Source organism: Ambystoma mexicanum, chromosome 1q, assembly GCF_040938575.1.
Source record: "Ambystoma mexicanum isolate Mex_15411 chromosome 1q, UKY_AmexF1_1, whole genome shotgun sequence".
NCBI classification, from domain to species: domain Eukaryota; kingdom Metazoa; phylum Chordata; class Amphibia; order Caudata; family Ambystomatidae; genus Ambystoma; species Ambystoma mexicanum.
The window spans coordinates 1257748271-1257771211 of NC_090922.1; the positions used below are offsets into that span (position 1 = coordinate 1257748271).

At 44.5% G+C, this 22941-nt stretch overlaps 1 protein-coding gene across 1 annotated transcript in view; it reads right to left on the bottom strand.

Moving 5' to 3' along the window:
* The window catches only part of HOOK1 (hook microtubule tethering protein 1), a 1744708-nt gene that overhangs the window by 1480414 nt on the left and 241353 nt on the right, over nucleotides 1-22941 (bottom strand). The window contains exon 4 of the mRNA XM_069642072.1: nucleotides 5690-5740. Coding sequence (XP_069498173.1) covers nucleotides 5690-5740 — 51 coding nt within the window. The remainder of the gene's footprint in view (nucleotides 1-5689; nucleotides 5741-22941) is intronic.

Sequence of the window (22941 nt, forward strand, 5' to 3'; positions counted from 1 at the left end):
AGGTCTTTGGTTAGCATATTTAACAAAGGAAGTCTAGATGGAGTATCCAGATGGATTATGAAGTGGGTAAGCAGTTTGTAAGGTCTGCAGTTTTCAGTGGAACATATCCTTGGTAGGAATAATGTTATTGCAGATGCCCTAACCAGGGTGTCGGTGATGGAGATTAGTAAAATTGATGGTGGGAGTTGTGTAGAGAACGAGATTAAGGATATTATTCAGGTACAACAGTGTGTAAGTCAGAATGACTGGGATCAGCCTTCTGCCCTGGATGAGGTCTACAAGGAAGTCAGAGAATTGGTGCACTCTGGTTGAATAAGAGAAAGGGAAGGAAGGGACACAAAAAGGTTTGTGATTCATTTTTGGTCATGGGAGATTTCCTATGCAAGGGTCATTGTTTGGTAGTTCCAGAAGGAATGAGAGCCAAGGTGGTGGAGTTGGGACATAACGGTCTCATGGGTTAAGTAAGACAAAGGTGTTCATATGTGACGACTTCCAGTAGCCGGGACTGGACCGATATGTTGAGAAAATGATTTTGGAATGCCTTGCTAAGAAAAGTGGCCAGAAGTGTGTGATGAGGGACAACACCTCTGGTGGTGCCATCACGTTTATCGAGCCAGTGTTTTGGAGAAAGGTGCGTTTGTTGTCTGACAATGGGCCCCAACTGGTATCCAGAGAATTCAAGGAATTCCTGCAGAGGTATGGGATTGAGTATGTGACTGCAGCTTTGTATCACACGCAGGGTAAGAGATGTGTGGAGAGGTTCAACCGGATGCAATATGCATTGCGGTTGGGACCAGAGGTTACTGGATCAGGGCAGTGATGGAGAGAGTATTTCAGTACAGGTTAGCACCCTACACAGTGACTGGTGCATCACCATTTGAAGTTTTGAGGGGGCGCAAACCAAATAGAAGGTTTGAAAGATAAAATTAAAGAGAGGGTGGTGAAAACAAAAGTAAGGTATGTTGGAAGAAATTGTTGTAGGGAAGGGGTGGTAACACCTGGGGATGTGATAAAACTCAGGATGCCGGGGAGAGTGAGAAAGTGGTAGTCCAAGTTCTCAGAGTAGGTACAGGTGATGAAGGATCTAGGATCTTCTGTATTGGTAAAAGGTGGGGGGAGTGTGGAGTAAGGAGAGAATGGCGGTGGTCAGATGAAGCTTTGGGTGAGGTGCTGTTAGAGGGTGAATGAAAGAGAAGGAAGGGAGGTCTTAGGAATGAAGTAGTTGTGAAGAATATTGACGAGAGAGATAATGGTGAGGCCTGATCTGGAACAAAGGTTGGTTGACAGTTGGAGAAAAGAAGGAGGACCGAAGGGTCGTAGCTGCGAGCCTATCCTTTCCACCAATAAAGAAAGAGACATTACAATATATGCTGCTGGCTCTAAAGTACCTTAATCACTCCATAACACTGCTTTAAGCCTTTATCCCTCTGTAACTGCAAATATGACTTCAGCCTGACTTGTGAATGAGCACTGCCTATATTTTATTACACTACTCTGGTAAAACATTGACTCTGTGCTTGACTCTACTCACAGAAAATCCCCACACCCCCAGGCATTTAAATTACTCTCAAGATGCACCTAGTGTCTTGAAGCAGGTCCTCACACCAACAATAACATCATCCTACCCAACTGTAAGTGTACATATTGTTAATATTTTAAGTCCCAAATTCTACTCAGTTTTTGTATCATTGATTATACAAGCAGTATTTGGATGCCAATATGACCCATTGCAGTGTTTCTGTTCAAAGCATTTAGCTCTCCCTTCAAAATACAGATGAAGCACTCATAGGCGCACCACATGCACTGATCACTCCTCTCGGAAATGTATAGAACCACATTATGTTGTTCTGGGACCTGATGCATTTATGTAATTGAACCACTATCATGTGTCAAGTCTGACTTATCATTGGGTAATCTAGTCTAAGATGCAAAACTATGTAGGATACAGGTTATTCTTGTGATGTAAAGTAAATAGAAGTGATTTCTACCAGTCTGGGGCTGGATCACGATACAAGCCTGTTAGACTGAGACACTTCGAGAGGTAATGGAAGCCTTCGGGCGGCTATTGGTTCCAGCATCCAAGTTGGTGCTAATAGGTATGTAGCCATAGGGAGCAATGGCCAGGTATGCAACGCCGATTAAAGTTGTAGCATTTGAAGTAGCCAAAAAGGACACAGCTACGCTGTGGAGAAGTGCAGATTTTACAACGATATCAACATAGAAATAAAGGGGGATATGTAACCCTGGATGTATTCATTTGGGGAACTGGTGCTGCCTGTTGAGGGCCCAAAGGTGTCAGGTAACCGGCTGTTCTCCCCTGAGATATCTTTTGAATCCTTGTCAACCACAACTCTCTAAATTCACAAGGAAATCTGGTACCAGTCTAGTCAGGAAGAAAGGGATCAACAGGTATTTGATAAACTTGTTTAGCCATCTGGGCATATTTACAAAATGCTGCTATAGGGACCACAGACATCACTCAAAAACAACCACACCAAAACTATATCAGAAACAATTTCAAAGTGTGACAAAGTCCTATGTTTGAGCTTAGAGCTGCTTGGGACTGGGTGACCCTGAGGGCCATGTACAGCAGGCACGGGAGGGGATATATGGCAGATCTCCCAGGCTCCCCACCCCATACCTAGTTGCATTCTGTTGGCCATAACACTCAATTACAGTGTGGAAAGTTGTTGTCTCATGGAAAGCACAATAGAGTTCGGGTGAAAGACCATGTGGTTCACGGAGCTGCCAGAGAAGACACCAGAAAGCCTTGAAAGCCAGACATATCAGAACACTAAACGTATACATGAATATAAAATGCATGGATAGCAAGATCTTAACACCAACAGTTGGGTCACCCGCCTGTGAAATAAGTCCAAGATAGCAGATAGACAGTTTATCACATTGGCTGGCAGAGTCGTGGCATGAACCACCAGCCAAACACTGACCTCTGTCGAATCTGTAGTCCAGAGGAGAGCATCTAGTACCCAAGTACATACACATGTTCCTCACACCTGAATGCCCTTGAACAATAAACCACCCTAGAAGAAGGAAAAAAGGGGTCCGGCGGACTACTGGAGAGGGAGTCAGGTGCATGCGTAGCGAGGTGGCTATTGGTGAGTGGCAGGGTTTGAGGAGGAAAGGAAGAGTGTCAATCAAGAGAAGGTGATGAAGGAACAGCAGAGGTGGAGGAATGAGAAATGAGAGAAGAGATGAAGGCAGAAGAGTCCAGAACAGAGGTTAGAGAGAGTGAAAGAAGAGCAGAGGTGTAGAAGGGAGAGTCAAGAGCAAAGGCGAGAAAGAGAGAGAGCAGAGGTGAAGGTGGGAGTGTCAAGAGCAGAGGCATGAAAGAAAAAGAGAGAAGGACGGAGAATTAAGAGCAGAGGCAAGAGAGAGAAAAGTGAGGGAGAAGGTAAGCATATGGCGGAACATTGAAGTGGGAAGGAATAGAATGATGGAGGAGGGAAGAGAAGAGGTGAGAAAGAACAGTGTCCAGTTAAAATGTGGAATGAATAATTTCGAATGCATTAATTTCGGAAAACAAAATGTCACATTTTTTTTTAATATTTATTTTTTTATTTTATATGTTTTTTGGGGTTTGGCTAGTAAAAAAGGGTTATTTAAAAAGGGGGGGTTGGGGAGAACCCCTCATTAAAAATAAATAAATAAAAATTCGACATTTTTTTTCGACATTTTTGATTCGAAATTAATGCATTCGAAATTATTAAATTCGAAAATGTCACTATAAACCAGAAAGAACAGAAAGACTAGATAGGAGAAACTAGCAAGAAGGATTTGCCTGACGAAAGGGGTAGCAAGAGAGACAAGAACATGGCCCATGCAACTCGAGAAATTCATAAGATGTTGGAGGAGAGAATTAGGAAAAGGCCTAAACAGCCTGCAAAGAGGGGTGTTTATCCCTGAACACCCTGCATTCAAATTCTGCTAATGGTTTTGGGACCTGTGCACCATACGCACGCGCCAAGGACATGGGGTGGTGATGCCAGGCCTACCAGACTTTCTTGAGGACCATCAACAGACAAGAAAGATGCTATGTGAAGACAAGAAAGATATGCCAAGCTTTATAAACCAGAGACTAACTGTTTCCTGCCAAGAAGGCAGAATTGTTTAGGGGAGAGAGTGACATACAGATGACCACGCTACTAAGGAAAGCCTGACCAAGTTGTGTGCTTCAAGGACACCACCCTGTTATCTCAGTTAAAGCACATCATTTATTTTCTTGTGTTTCTAACAATAGTTGTTGACCTTAATCTTTGGCTTCGGGTGTGTTTGTTGATCTCTCAGCTGTGACAAGAGGGAGATCAAAAAATTATCTATGGCATGACATTTATATATGTATATGAGCGTTCTGCAGTAGATCATTAATTTAATTGTGAGACTTGCACAAAAGAAAAGAAGAGGAGATTTCATCTTGAATATTTATTTATATTTGTATTTATTTTTTGTTACGCGTAAAAAGCCCACAGGCATCAGGGCGCGGACATAAAGAAAGGGGACTACAAGTAAAACAAGGCAGGAACGTGTGGCCTAGTTCAAGATACTAACGTTATTTAAATAACGTATTAATATTAAATAACTTCCTAATAATGAATTGAGATATTACATCATGCTTGCACAACATCCCAGCTGTCTTCCACACTGAGGTTGGGGAAATCACACAAACTGGTTTCCACCAGCACAGGCTCTGTCACATTTGGATCCCCGTTTTTGGGATGTCAAGCCGAGATAAAAGAAATGATACACTGCAGCCTTAAGATAACTGTGGGGTACAAGGACAGCAAGTGAGGAGGGAAACTGCTAGGCACAGTCACTTTCATGTGTCTGGGAAAGAACTACAGCAGATGGGCCATAGAAATACACTCAATTTTATTTTTTTAATTAGCAGTCTGATTCCACTGACTTATCTGGGTGTCAGAGTCCCATCAGATGCTCTGCCATTTTACCTCTTGAGTGACCCTCCAGAGGGAGTCAAGGCCATGTCTTAGCTATTGACCCATGGGTAGGGGACTCCTCCTTGTGCTACAAGAAAATGGGTCGGCATCTTAAGGAAACCCCCCTCTCTCTTTTTCTCCCTGTCTTTCTCGCAAATGAAGATGCAAACGGTAAAACTTACATTTGTGGCAAAAGGAAATAAAAGAGGACAGGAGGTAAAATGTCATGATCTATCTAAAGCCACGTTTAAGTTTATTGAGAGTTTGTGTTCTTTTAATAACAATGCAAATAAAACAATGTCATATAATTACAAAAAGCATAGTGGACACTACAACATTCAAATACAGTAGCAACCAAGTGATCTTAAAAACGCTTGTTGCTTATAGGGTATGTCCAGTATCACCATGATGATTGTTTAAACATTTAACATTTTTAACATAAATACTGGTAGCATTTTACTACAAACATCTCAGAACATTGCTTTCAGATAGGTGCAGAGAATGACTTGCCATTTAAACACCGTACATATGATTTGTTTTGTGGATGTTGCACATATAAAATACATTCATATTGCTGTCATAAATTTGTATTTCTGCTGAAGAGATTTTTGAAAACCTCTGTAATTTATAAATTTATGAAACGCTTGTTGAACCAATTGAAATATAGGCAATGCAAATCTTAACTTGACTGACAAAACCTTAAAAACAATAAAAACACATGCAACTCTCTTCCATACCTCATGGTAATAATCCATAATTCCTTGAAGTATCTTCTTCAGATTATTAGCCTAAATGTTGAAGAATAACACATGGAAACATGTAGTAAACCATAATGCACAGTCAAAGTATTCTTTTTTTAATGAAATCATCTATTTATGATCTATTGTTCAAACATATCAAGGAGACTTTACAGATTAACATAGATTCAATTAACAATACACACCATAACCAAGACCATAATATAACTGACAAAGAAGTAACTCACCCCATAAAAGGCACCTCAGGCATCTTAGTGCATGTCGTTCAACTAGAAACTGTGTTGTTAATATTATTATGGCCCTCAACCCTTACTTTGCCCTCCTGCTCCCGTCTCTACCCAACCTTTCAGGATTCTTAGCATATTGGCAGAAAAGAAAAAAGGAATGCCAAAAAATTAAAGCAATCAGAAAAAGACGACAGTGGTAATCATGAGAAAGAAGTAAATGCTGTACCATATTTTGAACAGATAGGAAACCACTCCATATGCAAAATCTTGATTATCCTAATTTATCCAGGCAGTAAGAGCCTCCGTGCAATAGAGTTCCTGGCTTTATTCAACCACTCGTCTTTCGTTAGTGGTTTAGGTTGCTGCCACACTGAAGTAACATGAGCTCTTGCTATGATATTATAGGTTATTTATAACGTGCTTAAAACCCAGAGGTTTCTAAGTGCGGACCCGGGGATCGAACCTGTGTTGCTCCGTGTCGTCTTACTTCTAAGGCGAGCACGTTGCCCCTGAGCTATCCTCCCAAGACTGCTGCAATCAATAAATGATCTATCATGTGTAGGAGGACAACAATCTGTTCTTCTTTGCCATGGAGATTAGAAATTAGCAATAAAGGATCAAGAGTTTTTTCAATTCCATCTAGCTCATTAATTCATGAAAGAACCTTAGACCAGAAAAATGGTATGAATTTACATCAATTCAATGACTTTCAAAGGTGTGTCTTCCACCCACTGAAACACTTCGGCGTGGTAAAAATGGTGTACACATGTGGCCCCTGGGAGGTGTTGCTGTGAAAAGAAAAATGTTGTGTTATTGTAGAATTTGAAGTCTGCCAGGGGGATTTCAAGGCTGATGCACTGTAAATAATTATAGGCTTCCTTTGGTTACCAGTAAAATGGCGTGTAATCAGACAGAAAGTTGATGGCTGGAAGGTTTTGAATGAATCATAACCACGGGCAAAGCTCTGGGCAACCCTCCAGATCATCGTTTTTCAGCCTGCCAAGCCTGAAAAACCTTATGCAAATCAGGCTTGGTCCTATCCCAAAAGGGGCAGTCCAGCCCGAACTGCTAGGTCACATCCCTTCTGCACGAGACCACAAGCATCTCCAGACATGTTTCAGCCTTGTTGGGCGTCATCAGTGAGGAGTAGCTGTGAGGAGTAGCTTGGGTCTCTAGGCCCGGCAGACTCGGGACCCACGTCTGGGCATGCCCGTCCCACTCCGGGTGACTTTAGCAAAACAGAAAGTTGATGGCTGGAAGGTTTTGAATGAATCATAACCACGGGCAAAGCTCTGGGCAACCCCCCAGACCATCGTTTTCCAGCCTGCCAAGCCATTACAGAAGGGGAAAAACCTTATGCAAATCAGGCTTGGTCCTATCCCAAAAGGGGCAGTCCAGCCCGAACTGCTAGGTCACATCCCTTCTGCACGAGACCACAAGCATCCCCAGACATGTTTCAGCCTTGTTGGGCGTCATCAGTGAGGAGTAGCTTGGTTGTCTAGGTCCGGCAGACTCGGGAACCACGTCTGGGCATACCCATCCAACTCGGGGTGACTTTAGCAAAACAGAAAGTTGATGGCTGGGAGGTTTTGAATGAATCATAACCACGGGCAAAGCTCTGGGCAACATCGTTTTTCAGCCTGCCAAGCCATTACAGAAGGGGAAAAACCTTATGCAAATCAGGCTTGGTCCTATCCCAAAAGGGGCAGTCCAGCCCGAACTGCTAGGTCACATCCCTTCTGTATGAGACCACAAGCATCCCCAGACATGTTTCAGCCTTGTTGGGCGGTCATCAGTGAGGAGTAGCTTGGGTCTCTAGGACCGGCATACTCGGGACCCACGTCTGGGCATACCCGTCCCACTCGGGGTGACTTTAGCAAACCAGAAAGTTGATGGCTGGAAGGTTTTGAATGAATCATAACCACGGGCAAAGCTCTGGGCAACCCTCCAGATCATCGTTTTTCAGCCTGCCAAGCCATTACAGAAGGGGAAAAACCTTATGCAAATCAGGTTTGGTCCTATCCCAAAAGGGGCAGTCCAGCCCGAACTGCTAGGTCAAATCCCTTCTGCACGAGACCACAAGCATCCCCAGACATGTTTCAGCTTTGTTGGGCGTCATCAGTGAGGAGTAGCTTGGGTCTCTAGGACCGGCAGACTCGGGACCCACGTCTGGGCATACCCGTCCCACTCGGGGTGACTTTAGCAAACCAGAAAGTTGATGGCTGGAAGGTTTTGAATGAATCATAACCACGGGCAAAGCTCTGGGCAACCCTCCAGATCATCGTTTTTCAGCCTGCCAAGCCATTACAGAAGGAGAAAAACCTTATGCAAATCAGACTTGGTCCTATCCCAAAAGGGGCAGTCCAGCCCGAACTGCTAGGTCACATCCCTTCCGCACGAGACCACAAGCATCCCCAGACATGTTTCAGCCTTGTTGGGCGTCATCAGTGAGGAGTAGCTTGGGTCTCTAGGCCCGGCAGACTAGCACGTCTGGGCATACCCGTACCACTCGGGGTGACTTTAGCAAACCAGAAAGTTGATGGCTGGAAGGTTTTGAATGAATCATAACCACGGGCAAAGCTCTGGGCAACCCTCCAGACCATTGTTTTTCAGCCTGCCAAGCCATTACAGAAGGGGAAAAACCTTATGCAAATCAGGCTTGGTCCTATCCCAAAAGGGGCAGTCCAGCCCGAACTGCTAGGTCACATCCCTTCTGCACGAGACCACAAGCATCCCCAGACATGTTTCAGCCTTATTGGGCGTCATCAGTGAGGAGTAGCTTGGGTCTCTAGGACCGGCAGACTCAGGACCCACGTCTGGGCATACCCGTCCCACTCGGGGTGACTTTAGCAAACCAGAAAGTTGATGGCTGGAAGGTTTTGAATGAATCATAACCACGGGCAAAGCTCTGGGCAACCCTCCAGATCATCGTTTTTCAGCCTGCCAAGCCATTACAGAAGGGGAAAAACCTTATGCAATCAGGCTTGGTCCTATCCCAAAAGGGGCAGTCCAGCCCGAACTGCTAGGTCACATCCCTTCTGCACGAGACCACAAGCATCCCCAGACATGTTTCAGCCTTGTTGGGCGTCATCAGTGAGGAGTAGCTTGGGTCTCTAGGCCCGGCAGACTCGGGGCTCACGTCTGGGCATACCCGTACCACTCGGGGTGACTTTAGCAAACCAGAAAGTTGATGGCTGGAAGGTTTTGAATGAATCATAAGCACGGGCAAAGCTCTGGGCAACCCTCCAGACCATCGTTTTTCAGCCTGCCAAGCCATTATAGAAGGGGAAAAACCTTATGCAAATCAGGCTTGGTCCTATCCCAAAAGGGGCAGTCCAGCCTGAACTGCTAGGTCACATCCCTTCTGCATGAGACCACAAGCATCCCCAAACATGTTTTGCCCTTGTTGAGTCTCATCAGTGAGGAGTAGCTTGGGTCTCTAGGCCCAGCAGGCACGGGACCCACATCTGGACATACCCGTCCCACTCGGGGTGACAAAGCAAAAACAAAGAGGTGATGGCTGGAAGGTTTAGACTGAATCTTAACCACTGGCATTGCTCGGGGCAACCCTCCAGACCATCGTTCTTCGCCTGCAAAGCCATTACAGAAGGGGAAAGACCATATGCAAATCAGGCTTGGCCCCACCCCAAAAGGGGCAGTCCAACCCGAAATGCTAGGTCACATCCCTTCTGCACGAGACCAAAAGCATCCCCAAACATGTTTTGCCCTTGTTGGGGCTCATCAGTGAGGAGTAGCTTGGGTCTCTAGGCCCAGCAGGCACGGGACCCACGTCTGGGCATACCCGTCCCACTCGGGGTGACAAAGCAAAAACAAAGAGGTGATGGCTGGAAGGTTTAGACTGAATCTTAACCACTGGCATTGCTCGAAGCAACCCTCCAGACCATCGTTCTTCGCCTGCCAAGCCATTACAGAAGGGGAAAGACCATATGCAAATCAGGCTTGGCCCCACCCCAAAAGAGGCAGTCCAGCCCGAACTGCTAGGTCACATCCCTTCTGCACGAGACCACAAGCATCCCCAGATATGTTTCAGCCTTGTTGGGCGTCATCAGAGAGGAGTAGCTTGGATCTCTAGGCCCAGCAGGCACGGGACCCATGTCTGGGCATACCCGTCCCACTCGGGGTGACAAAGCAAAAACAAAGAGGTGATGGCTGGAAGGTTTAGACTGAATCTTAACCACTGGCATTGCTCGGGGCAACCTTCCAGACCATCGTTCTTCGCCTGCCAAGCCATTACAGAAGGGGAAAGACCATATGCAAATCAGGCTTGGCCCCACCCCAAAAGGGGCAGTCCAGCCCAAACTGCTAGGTCACATCCCTTCTGCACGAGACCACAAGCATCCCCAGACATGTTTCAGCCTTGCTGGGCGTCATCAGTGAGGAGTAGCTTGGATCTCTAGGCCCAGCAGGCAGGGGACCCATGTCTGGGCATACCTGCCCCACTCGGGGTGACAAAGCAAAAACAAAGAGGTGATGGCTGGAAGGTTTAGACTGAATCTTAACCACTGGCATTGCTCGGGGCAACACTCCAGACCATCGTTCTTCGCCTGCCAAGCCATTACAGAAGGGGAAAGACCATATGCAAATCAGGCTTGGACAAAGAAATCTAATACAAAGTAAAGCCGAGGGCCTCATTACCAGTTTGACTGTATTTTGGTAGTAAATCCACCAGAATACCGCCAAACAGAATTACTGTTACCGCCACTTGGTCCCGTGGGTTTACCACAGGATTACAAGTGGTGGCAGGCGGTGTAAATCCTTTGGGGATTATTGGCAGAAAAGTGGATCCAAAAATCAGCTGAATTACCACTCCGTAATTCCGCCCTTGGTCATTCTGCCAAACTTGTTGTAGTTTCAAACTTGTAGTTTGGCAGAGCGGAAAAAGGGTTGGTAACTGAATTTACACAATTTTGTCACGCACTGGCAACCTTGTAATGAGGCCCAAAGTCTTGTGCTCATTCAACACCTGCCCGTATAGAGACCAAAGCTTAAACCCGAACGATCACCCTGTAACTGCATATACCAAACCTTTATATATCATGTATGTATTAGGAATCTGCTCAAACCCACTCAACAGGCAAGCCATCTTCTGCTTACATTATCCAGGAATATAACCCCTTATAAGTATGGAGGGAACATTCCTATATTTAACACTAGTAGTTCCAGTTCGAGAATACTATTGAATGAAACTTATTCCATAATTGCCCAACTCGGTCCAGACCCAACGCAAAGTATGACTGAAAACGAATTGCATCATGTATTTCCTTATTAAAAGTGGGGGCTCAAAAACAATTGACAGCAAAAGGCCCGGGCATCGGGAGAATAGAAAGTCTGCAATCCCGCCATACCTTGCATAATAGCCCAGTGTTGGGTGATGCTACACTGCTATAGGGACCACCAAATGTGGCTTCCATAACCATTCCATCACTATAACTGGGCACAAGCTCATGCTCTTTAAAGTATGCCATAATTTAGCTGGGATTCCTCAAAAAGTCTGGCAAAACACAGAGCACAGCCACTCAGAAATAAGCTTTTTATGCCTGAAAAGCCCTTTCCACCCTTGAGGATTAAAATATGAAAGCCAATCCTATAGTAGTTTCCATTTCAAAGGAAGAAAAGAAAAGTGGTTTTGATTCAAGAGCAATTCCCTTACAATCTTAAAAAATATATTTTGAGTGCAATAAATCTTGCCATCAAGGAAAATCATAATGTCTTTCATGACGGCAGGCCTAAGCAAATTGCCCCCAAGTGAGTTGGATAATTAATTTTGTACAAGGTTGAAAGATATTGACGTTACCTACACCGCAAGATATTTTATTCTATCACTGGGGCTCTTGAAAGGGACAAGCTCAAATTCTACAGCCAAATTCTGTGTTCCTACTCCCAAAGAAGTAACAATTTATCTACATTAATTTGGGTCGCAAGATGTCGTCTGAACACTGTATCTGTGAAGCTAAAGGTGCTTTCACTCTAGCAAAAAAAAAATAAGTGATACAGGGCAACCATGCCCGTACTTAGCATAAATGGTTGAGCATTCACACTTACCTTTGCCATCCATGTAGAGTACTCTTCTCCAAACCATTGCAGCCAATTATGACCAGAATCAAAAGGCCCAAGGATCTACCTTTGGAATTTCCAACACACCTTGTTGAAAGCTTTTTCATCAACAATGGAAATCAAGAATCAAGACCGGGTCAGAAGATTATCTTCCAAATACATCAGGTTCAGCATTAGTTCTCCAAATGCACATAGCACATCATTTCTTATTCACTGAGTGCCATTTGTCAATAGCACTGTTTGAGGCCTGCTCCAAATCATGTGAGGCTTAAAGCCAAGGATCTACAAAAACCTTTTTTAGAAATCGACAGTGAAACCAACCGGTCTTTAAGCATTTTTAGAATGCATCTCTCTAATTGCCAAAGTCACCAACCCTGTTGTGACTGGGGCATCTAAAGATTCCGTTATCCGTAGAAATGATCGGGGAAAAAATCTGTATGGTATATTTGTTCGAATTTTAGCTGAACATTTCGAACAAATACATTCTATGGTGCCATTATTGCGAACAAGGTGACACAGGGTTGCGAGTTGTCCCCCGCACCATTGTTCGCTATAATGGTACTGGGGGATTGTGGGGGTCCCTCCGCTCCCTATACAATAAAGATAGGAAAATATAAAATAAATAATACCCTTTAGCGCTGGTTTCAGACCGTGCACCTTTCCCTTTCAACATTTTCACATATATCCAAAGATTCCATAGCAATCAGAGACAATGTATCTAACACAAGTCCTGAAAATGATTTTCAATGTGTTTGGCCATAATGGCCTCTTCTAAGGAATACAATTGTTTATAATATTTAACAAACCTGCTCACAATTGCATGCAAGTCCCTATTCTCGCCCCTTAAGAAATAAGTCAAACTAACCACTTAACGATCCAAACGTTGAATACGCAAGCACCTTGTAACAATTTACAGGCTTTGTAATCTTTCTCATAATAATGTTGCTCTGCGAAACCGAACTTCTTGAATATTTTCAAATTTAAGTTTGGCTCTCACTTGTACTTTATGTAGACCTCTTCAGCATATCCTCCAAAGCCCCTTTGTTCTTCATCAAGATCCTGAAGTTCCGTTCCAAGTGTGTTTTCCCATACAAGTCTGTTCCTCTTCCCCCAAACCCCTTACAGAGATCAATAAGCCAATGAGAGTCGCCTTGGCTTTCTACCGACATCACTGGGGGAGAAACATCATCTCTCTCATTATCAGCATAGTAGTGTTCAATCTCTTCCACGAAAAACTCCCTAATGTTCTGTTCCCGCAGGAGATTGTCATTGCATGGCCATTTACTGTTACCCTGATCTGTGGTTGGGAAGCCAAGAGAGAGCAAAAATATATTTTGGGTGGGCCATAATACAGGTAGAATTGTGACTTCCATTACTAAATAGTATTGACCCTCTTCCAAGACAATATAACCAAACCATATAAAATGTTTGTTGGGGTAGAAACATTTACATGACCGGATATCTAGGTTAGCATGCATCTAACCTGTCAAATTGTGGAACGTCCCTAGAGTTTGCCATCCTCAGGAGTCCTAGAGGTAATACATCACCCACCCAGGAGGAATGCACCCACAGGTAAATAAATAGACATACACAGTGGGATAGGGACCCCCAGGCGGGATGCTACATGACCCCCCCAGCCCCTTGTTCTCTTATATCCAGACAGGAGCTGCAGTGAAAATTACAAAGGGAGTGTAATTAGGGAAAGGAACCAACAACACATGAAAGTACTGCCCTAGAATACAGGCAATATCTATGGTTTAAAATATAAAATATAATTATCTTTGAAGGAGGAGCTGTCCTCAATTAACCTAAATATCCAATAAAGTAGCAATCAGGAAAGAGCACTAACTAAATCTAAACACCTAATTCCCCAACACTGACCTGCCTTCTGACCTGTTACTATCTTGAGCTTAATCCAACGAAACTTGGATTAGTGGTAAAGGATACCGATTTTTGATGGTGATAGCGTTGAGTTGCCTATAGTCAATACAGGGTCAGAGTTCTGATTCAACCTTTTTAGGAATAAAAAATATAGGAGCGCCAGCAGGGGATGTGAAATGGTGTATAAACACTTTTTCAAGATGATCAATTATATATTGTTTTAAGATGAGGTTTTTTCTTTCTTGGATAGAGCACAAGGTCCTACCATAAGGGATTTTTTTGTCTCAGTACATTTCTATACGTCAGTCATACTCTCTGAGGTGGCAATTTGTTGGCTTCTTTTGGGTCAAATACATCGAGAAAATCATGGTATTCTGGAGGAATTTGGGTGGGTTTAACCAGTGCTTTTTGGGAAAGAGGCATAGAACACCATATCCTAGGGGTTGTGAGGAACCTAGGGGTATTCTCCCATTAAAACCCAGAGAGACCTCTATTCAGGTGGCCCGGGGAGGGCCATCGCTTTTGGATCCCAACTCTGGGGGTGGATGAGCGAGGGAGGATGGGACTACCTAAGGCGAGACACGGTATTCAGACAGGCTGATAGAAGAGGAGGAGGAAGTCCTGCACACCTTCATGGGATACATTGATTCCCGTCACCCTAATTCAGGTCTCATTTCCCTGATTCCAATCCCGTCATCCATGACCCAAGTGGGAGGAAGGAAAGTGCCAACTGCCCAAGGTGGGGAAGGAAGAAAAAAACAACTAAAACAAAGGCCGAAGTCTGATATTAATATCCATTCATGCTCTACCAATTTATATTCTCTTTTTTCTTTCAACTTCAGTACCAGTTTGTGTCTTACATCTGCCTATTCAAGACAAGGGTAACCAGTTTAGTACATTACTCATATAGAACATCAACATTTTCGGGACAGGATGGTTTTTGTACAGTATTGTGGCAATGATTACTTTATTGGCCAGTACTGTAGGGTCAGTATATCCCTATTAAAAGAAACACTCTAAATGAAGAGTTAAAACACATTTTCTGCGAAGCCTAATGTAGTAAGGGATCTGTACACTCTTGTATCTAGGTGGACCCCTTTTGTTGTGTCAGGGACTGAAGCAACATTTTTTTGCTGTCGCCCTGTATCTGTCGACCGGTTTCGGTGGGCTCTCTTATTCTTGCCACCTACTTCAGGACTGTCTTCGTGATGTAAAGGTAAGGAATGTCTGCGACTCGGAGAACAGAGTCACTATTATGATCACCCATGTGTGATATTTTATATATTCATATTGGTCTGCAATTGGGGAACATACATACATATAGAAAAGGATAGTCAGTAGTCATTCTTGTAGCTATAGTTTAGTTTGAGATTAATGTCGCTGGTAATGTAGAAGAATCACCCTGAGAGCTTCCTGTTGAAAAAAGGAGGAGATGTGTTGTTGGTCTATCAGATGCAATTAAGTCGAGTACTACTGTATGTAGTTGTCATCAGTAATTGGTATTGTGATTGTATTTACAGAGTAAGGATCATGAAGCTCTGTATTTCTAATGCGTTCAGGTAACAATTGGTACTTACTGTATATGCAGTTTATTTTACAATACTGCATGTTGTACCGTGCCTTGCATATACTACTGTAGCCGACTTCTATTGCTGCTTGTTGCTAAAGCACACCCTGTAGGAGCAGTGAAGGGCTGACATTGCTGTTCGAAAAAACTCCCCATTAATGTTCACAGCTAAGGAAACCTTCCTCTCCTGTAATGGCCCGTGCTATCGTGACTGCCCGAAGCATTGCGGCACCACTCGCCCGCCTTGACTATAATTACAATTACAATTGAAGGAGGGTGGGTGCTGCGAGAGGGTGGGGCGATTGCCATGCTCTACGTAATTAGCTGCATGGCCCGCCGACACAAACAGTGCCTTGGCTTGAGTCCCTCGCTACAAAAGACACATGGGCAACCTACGCGAGCGAAGGACGCCAAGGTCTCCGGCAATCGCAGCCTTGGTACATTCTAGATCAGTTAAGCACATAGGGAAGAGAAAACGAGACACATGATATGATATGCGGGTACTAATTAATAACATAAGTGAAGGTTACCGTGGTTCAGGCAGGGGAACAATTAAAATAGTGCAGGTGGGAATGGTGGTCATTCAAGTCATCATTGTATCTAGTAGTTAGAAATCCTGTGTTATTGGGCCAGAATGGATCCCAGGTGGATTGTAATAAATCAATGAAAAGTCCTGGAAGGACCCTTTTCAAGCGTGGTCATCTCAGATGGATCTCTTTATTTCTGATAGGGATGTTGTTCCACGGGAGAGAACCAGCAACTGCGAAGGTTGTGCTGCCGAACCTGTTCTTCTTGACATTGGTCAGAAAATAAATGGGTTGAACCACTGTCTGTGGCAATGTCGCCGCCCAATTCCCATAAATTATTAAACGTGTTTCAATGATCTCTGCCTCAATGCCTGTAAAACTGAGATCCTTCTACCCTTCACTCTGGCCTTCCTCTTTGGGCTCTCCCCTGCGCCCTCTTCTGAAGCCAGAAACCTCGGAGTGATCTTCGACTCCTCTCTCTCCTTCCTCCCTCACACTCAGGACATTGCCAAGAAGTCCCACTTTCGGTTCTTCCTTATCCAAGGAATTCTCCCTTTTCTCACTTTCCCACAGAGGCTCAAAGTGGCTCAAGCCGTCGTTCTCTCTAGACTTGACTATTGCAATAGCCTCCTCCTGAATCTACCATTTCCAGTCTGCGACCCCTCTACGAAATCCAGAATAGAGCAGCAAGACTTATTTTTGGCCTTAAGCCCAGGGACCGCATCTCTCATGCACTAAAAAGTCTTCACTGGCTCCCGGTTGCAGCACAGATTAAATTCAAATCCCTCTGCATCATCCACAAGGTGGTCTGGGCCCGGGGACCACACTATCTTCAACTTTATCTTACTAAATACTCTGCCCTCTAGACCACTAAGCTCCTTTGGCTTTAACTCTATGTGTGTAAAGAATGTTGCTAAATAGAGGGCAGGTGGTCGTTCACTTACCACAGCTGGCTCCCTCCTATGGAACAGCCTCCCCCTTCCTCTGTGCCCTGAGCAGGATCTTCTTGAATTCCGCAAGCTCCTTATGACTCTCCTCTTTACCTCCTCCTTCCGTTCTTCACTCACCTGCTAATCTCACAGTTGCTGCAATTGGTGTCCTGGGCCCTTATGCATCCTCCCTGAACTCCTGCACGCAATCGTCCCAGCTCCTGTTTATCTGCACTTGCACTTACACCCTCCACCCTGGTGGCTCGCACTTTCACCCCTTGCGGCTCCAGGCTGTGTAGCACTCAACATTCCTAGCACTTCATCTGTGGCTCACTCATTAGCTCAATCTCCACAGTACTGACCCCCTGTCTTCTTCCTTGCTGCACTTGCACGTTCTGAATACTCACAAGGCATAGTAGGTTTGTCCTGTCTTCCTCTTCCCCACACAGCTCTTATATATTGCGTTTTTAATGTACTTTAATGTATTACCCACTCCTGCTCTCGTCCTTGCCCCATGGGCCCTTTGAAACAGTATTTTCTTATTGTATAAGCGCCTAACAAGCAAACAAAATAAAAATAAAAATAAAATAAATAAGCATTCATTAACTGCACCACAAAAAACACACTTTTGCAAAACGTATTCCCAAATAGTGGATTATTAGATTAAACAACAAAGCACCATATACTACAGCATGTTATATTGAGCACAATATACTAAAGAAATTAGAAGTGGTATCCGTCCAGATACCACCAGTCTGTGTTACCGTTACTGACACTTGGTCCGGCAGTATTACTGCCGGATTACAAGTGGCCGCGTAAATCCCCATATGGACCCAATGGGACATTTTCGGTGGAATTACCGCAGTAGTCTCTGCCAAAAAATACAAACAAGCAAAGAGCCTTATGTACAATGAGCGAATTGCCAATGCCACATCACGGAGTAGAGAACTCTACCATTCTGAGGGAAATAGAGCCCCCAATCAACCCACCTGAAACATGTGCACCAATATCCAAAAAGCTCTCTTCGACAAAATCTAAATGCTCCAATCTAAAATTTCCAATAAAAAAGCAAGATAATCGCTCCAGCCCCATCCTTGACACCCACAACCTAGGCAAACACCCTCCATTGAAATTCAGACCTGTTTCCATTGCTGAGGTCTCCAAGATCATAAGAATGTGTCACAGAACTCGCCCCATTTACCACTTCGCTCATCAACAATTCCTTTGCTCAGAACACTGTCCCTAACAACTCAAAAGATGCCTGGGTCCTTTCACTCTTTAAAAAAACATTGCTTGACCCCAATGTCCCTACCCACTACCGGCCTCTTCCTCCTAAAAATCCTGGGCCGAGCTGCCTACCTTCAAATTCAAGAACATCTTGAAACGAATAACCTACTGGGGCTACGCCAATCGGGCTTCCGACCTCGACATGGCAAGGAAACGGCGCTCCTCTACCTTAAAAACCAAATGGACACTATCATTGATAATGGCAACTTAGCCACCCTACTCCTTCTTGACCTCTCTGCAGCCTTTGATCTCGTGAACCACGAAATCCTGTGCCGCCATCTATCTAGCGCTGGCCAATACGCGCAGTCAGCCATCTCTTTAGATTGAATAATTCCTCTCAGAAAGCACAGTCCCGCGAGGATAGCTTAACAGCAACGTGCACGCCTTGGAAGCAAGACGACACAAAGCAACACAGGTTCGATCCCCGGGTCCGCGCTTACAAACCTCTGGGTGTTTAAGCGCGTTATAAATACGCAACTAAGACAACAACAAAAAAAAATTATTACGCAACAAAAAAAACTAACAATTCCTGTAACAGCGCCTCGATGCCCGCGGGCTGCGTGAGCGCTTTAAAAATGCAAAATAAAAAAAAATAAATGAAAGAGTCTTCTCCAACACAGCAAGTGCCTCCCCGGCCCCAGTACTCTGTGGCGTACCCCAAGGCTCCTGCTTGTCACCTACGCTATAAAATGTGTTTTTAATAAGCTCTTGTTTGATCGCCTCGACGAACTCGGAGAGTCCTATATCAACTACGCAGGTGACAAGCAGATCCTTCTAAACCTCTCAGGCAACTACGAAAAAGATTTAGTCACACTCAATAACATCTTCCAGATCATCCAAATGTGGATGGCTCAACATGAACTCTGTCGAAACGATGACAAGACTGAGCTGCCACACAAGCCTGCCTTAAAATACATGACCTGAAATACAAAACCTTCACAATAGACAGGAACACTATCACCGTCCTGAAAGAAGTCAAGACCTTGGGTGTATACCTTGACTCATTACTCACTTCCGAGACAAGTCAACGCACAATCTCATCAGCAGCCTATACTGCTAAACTCATCAATGCATGTAGACCATACCTCTCAAATGGCAGCTGTATGACTCTAGCAAGAGCCCTAATCCTATCTAAACTCGATTATTGTAATGCGCTCCTCGTGGGCACCTCAACCAGCAGCATCAAAAAACTCCAGGTCATGTCATGTGACTGTGCTGGTTGCTTACTGATGTAATGTGCTCACAAGAAAATTCAATTGAAGTTATAAAAAAAAAACCTCCAGGTCACTCAAAACAACGCCCTAGGAGCTGCCCTAAATATTCCCAAGAAAGAGCACATCTCTGATACAAGACGCAAAGCAGGCTGGCTACCGGTCCTGGACAGGATCAGATTGAAAACCATGTCGATCACTCACAAATGCCTAACCAACATTGCCCATAAATATCTGTCTAACCTTCTTACATCGTCACAAACAATCAAACCTACACGTGCCTCCACAGCCCATCTTCTCAAGGTGCCCACATTTCTTAAAGGATCCAAAGATGGAGGACGCATTTTTCCGGTAGTAGCTGCTAAAGAGTGGAACGTCGTCCCTTTGGTCATTAGAGCAGACCCATCCCACTTATCCTTGCACAGGAAACTCAAATCCTGGTTCTTGACACACAAACGTTAGCAGTATTCTTGGAATGTACCCTGCGCTATGCCTAAGCATTGATGACCATACTATACTCTGTAAATATTGTATAAACTGTATGAATGTATCTTGCCTCCACTTATGTAATTTATGTAAATTGTCTTACGTTATGCTTCTCCAGTGCCTAGATACCTACTGGTTAGGCGCGCTCTACAAATGCCAAATAAATAAATAAATGGACCCCACTCATCGGCAGACACCCACGTGCATACCAGCAACTGACCGCTGATGAAGTACATCTGCAAAACCTAGCTGCACTCACTGGGCCTGCCCAATTGCACAAGGACCCTTTTCCTAAATGTGTTGTGAGGACATCATCCAGCAACACCTACAAACCATGGAAATATCTATTAATGCATTCAGGTACATACAAATTGAAGCTAAGTGGAGCAGAACGGGTCCTCCCGGACCAACAATTTATGTAGCAATGGAGAAGAGCTGTAAAACCTCATCGAAGACAGCATGCCATGCAAACATCAACTTTGTGAAGCTTCTATGTGGACAAAAGATACCTACTCAGACCGATCCAACCAGGCTAACAACATTTGGTCAAACGGACGGCAGTCAAGCATGACTGCCGTAGGAGACATCAAATACAGAACTGACACAGAAGGACACCAACAACAGCAACCCACCACAAAGACCTCTCAAGACGCAACACCAGCAGGGCACCATCTTTGAAAGGGGACAGACAATAACAGACTTCAGCAAAAGCTGAAATGCTGATACTCAGAACTGAAGTATGGTCATATTTAATGTTGCTGAATCACTGAAGAAAAATCAACTGCGAGCAACAGAAGACAGCATAGAAAACATTCACAGATTCTGGCCCCCAGGAGTGTGGTGCAGCTCACGGTTCAATACTTCCAGATGACCCTATCAGTCATATGTTGGAGGTTGAGGAGGCTCAAATACGTGTCTGCAATTGGCATGGGCACACAGACATTGAGCACATAAATGCACTGATTTGAAAGTCATTAAGCGTCCGGACTAGTACATACCACCACTGATGAACAGGGTAAGTGTATTGAACATCTCTTCCATTGGCTTGCATGTGAAGCAAAGATAAGTGAGGAGAGCTTTATTTCATAACAACCGTATTGAGCCATGTGAAGATTGTTTATGGAAAGGCAAGGGCATTTGTAATGCGCTTCATGCTTTGCTGGTCGCAAGCAGTCCTTGTATATCTATGTCCCCACATCCCGCAGCACAGTGCAGTATTTTCTGGCAAAAAATTAGTATCCACACATTTGCCTACACATTGGCTTGTACTGGTACTGCAGAACACGTCCAAGTAGCACCAATACAACCCCTGAATATAACCTCACATGCTTCAGCCGGCATAAGTCAAACAGGGAGTGTAAAAGCAGTCATTAAGCTGCTACAATGCCACTACCTTCTACTGATGAGCTTGTTGTTTTTGAAGTGTGGCCGTCCCTTGTCCATTATGCCTGGCCTTTACAACTTTTTCTTTTTCTACTGACCACACAGAACCAAAGGCCACAGTTACTCCCTCCACAAATCGATGACCATGGTCTCACAAGTGAAAGCCATGCCTCATATGGAAGAAAATCTGTCAAGCTGCTCTGCAGAGATCACAAGTTGTATCGAATTATCAGCAATATGTGTGTTCAGAATTTATGGAAAGTCAGAATCAGAAGACTGACAAGTCTTTTTGAGTCAAAAGGTTCTTTAATAGAACACCCAAAACATATGCTATCAATAAGTTTCCTGGCCCTATTTCTAAAGAAAAGAAAGGAGTCTAAAGGAGTGCTCATCGTCATGTCCTACAAAGTAAATATAGCCCTCCATCCAGAAAACCTTTTATATCTGATCAATGTCCCTACCTCTGTGGACACAAAAGGCGTAACTTCAACAAAAGTAGAATAAGGGCCCAGATGGAAAGAATGCTGGCTGATTTCCCACCCAACTGATTCTTCTTTATCGAAACAAAAGGGATCCCTTGCACCGTGGCACAGTTCAAATAAAAAAAAAACAAATGTCTCGGCAAGCTTCCCCCTCCTTGAGGTTGTGTATCAATCTAAGATCAAAACAAAGGGGCTCCTTGCACTGAAGCACAGTTCAAAACAGAAGAACAAATGTCTCTTTCTTAGGCACTTTATCTCACTCTCTGGTTTTCCTCTATCATTGGGAACTGCCTGACTTCACACCAACATCTTGTTTTTCCCACCAAGAAAGCTCACAATACTCTCTTGAGCGAATTATCTATTGGGTTTAACCCTGCCTGGGGCCTGAGGTCTCACACGCTACCCAGGGATTTGGTGTTTCTTTGCCCACCTTGGGGCCTGGTGTCTGTCATCCCGGCTTTGGGTCTTGGGTCTCTATCTCTTACCCTGCTTTGGGGTTTCATATCATCTTGGGGACTCAGGCTTCTCTCCCCTACTTGTAGTTTTGTTGCTCTATACACATGTGTGGGTTTCCAGTCTCTCACCCGGTCTTCCAGGGCCTTTCTGCTCTCCTCCAGGTTCCCTGGATCGACAGCATACCTTCTGTCTCCATGTGCTCCTCTGGGCTGGACTTCCAGTAGGCCGATGTGGCTTTTCTCCTCTGGCTATTTCCTGGCACTCCCTGCTCTCTTCCGGCAAAGCTTCGGTGGCAGTTCCTCGTTATGCCGCTTGTTAGCTGCTAAGGTGTCCTCCACTGCTTGAGATTCTCGTGATCCGGCTTCTCCGGTCGGGGTCTCGACAGTGTTGCCGAGGGTTCTGCAGGCTAGGCCGCGGTTCGATCTGCCATGCCGGGCGAACACTGGCTTTTCCTTGCCACGCCTGCGAGGAAGAGATCTCCCCGCCGCTGCAGCTCTGCGGGCTCCTAACCTCTCATGTAGCAATGCTGATTGAGTGATTGAGTTTTTATCTTCCACACATCCAGGGGGTGGGTCTATGAGCTGTTCTCTCTTCTGATGAGTGGACGGTGACTGACAAGGATCAGAAACCATACCCGACATTGCCGTAGGAAGCAGTAAGCCATTGAACAGTGTAACAACCATAAACATAACAAATCTATAAGCTTCTCGAGACAAGAGA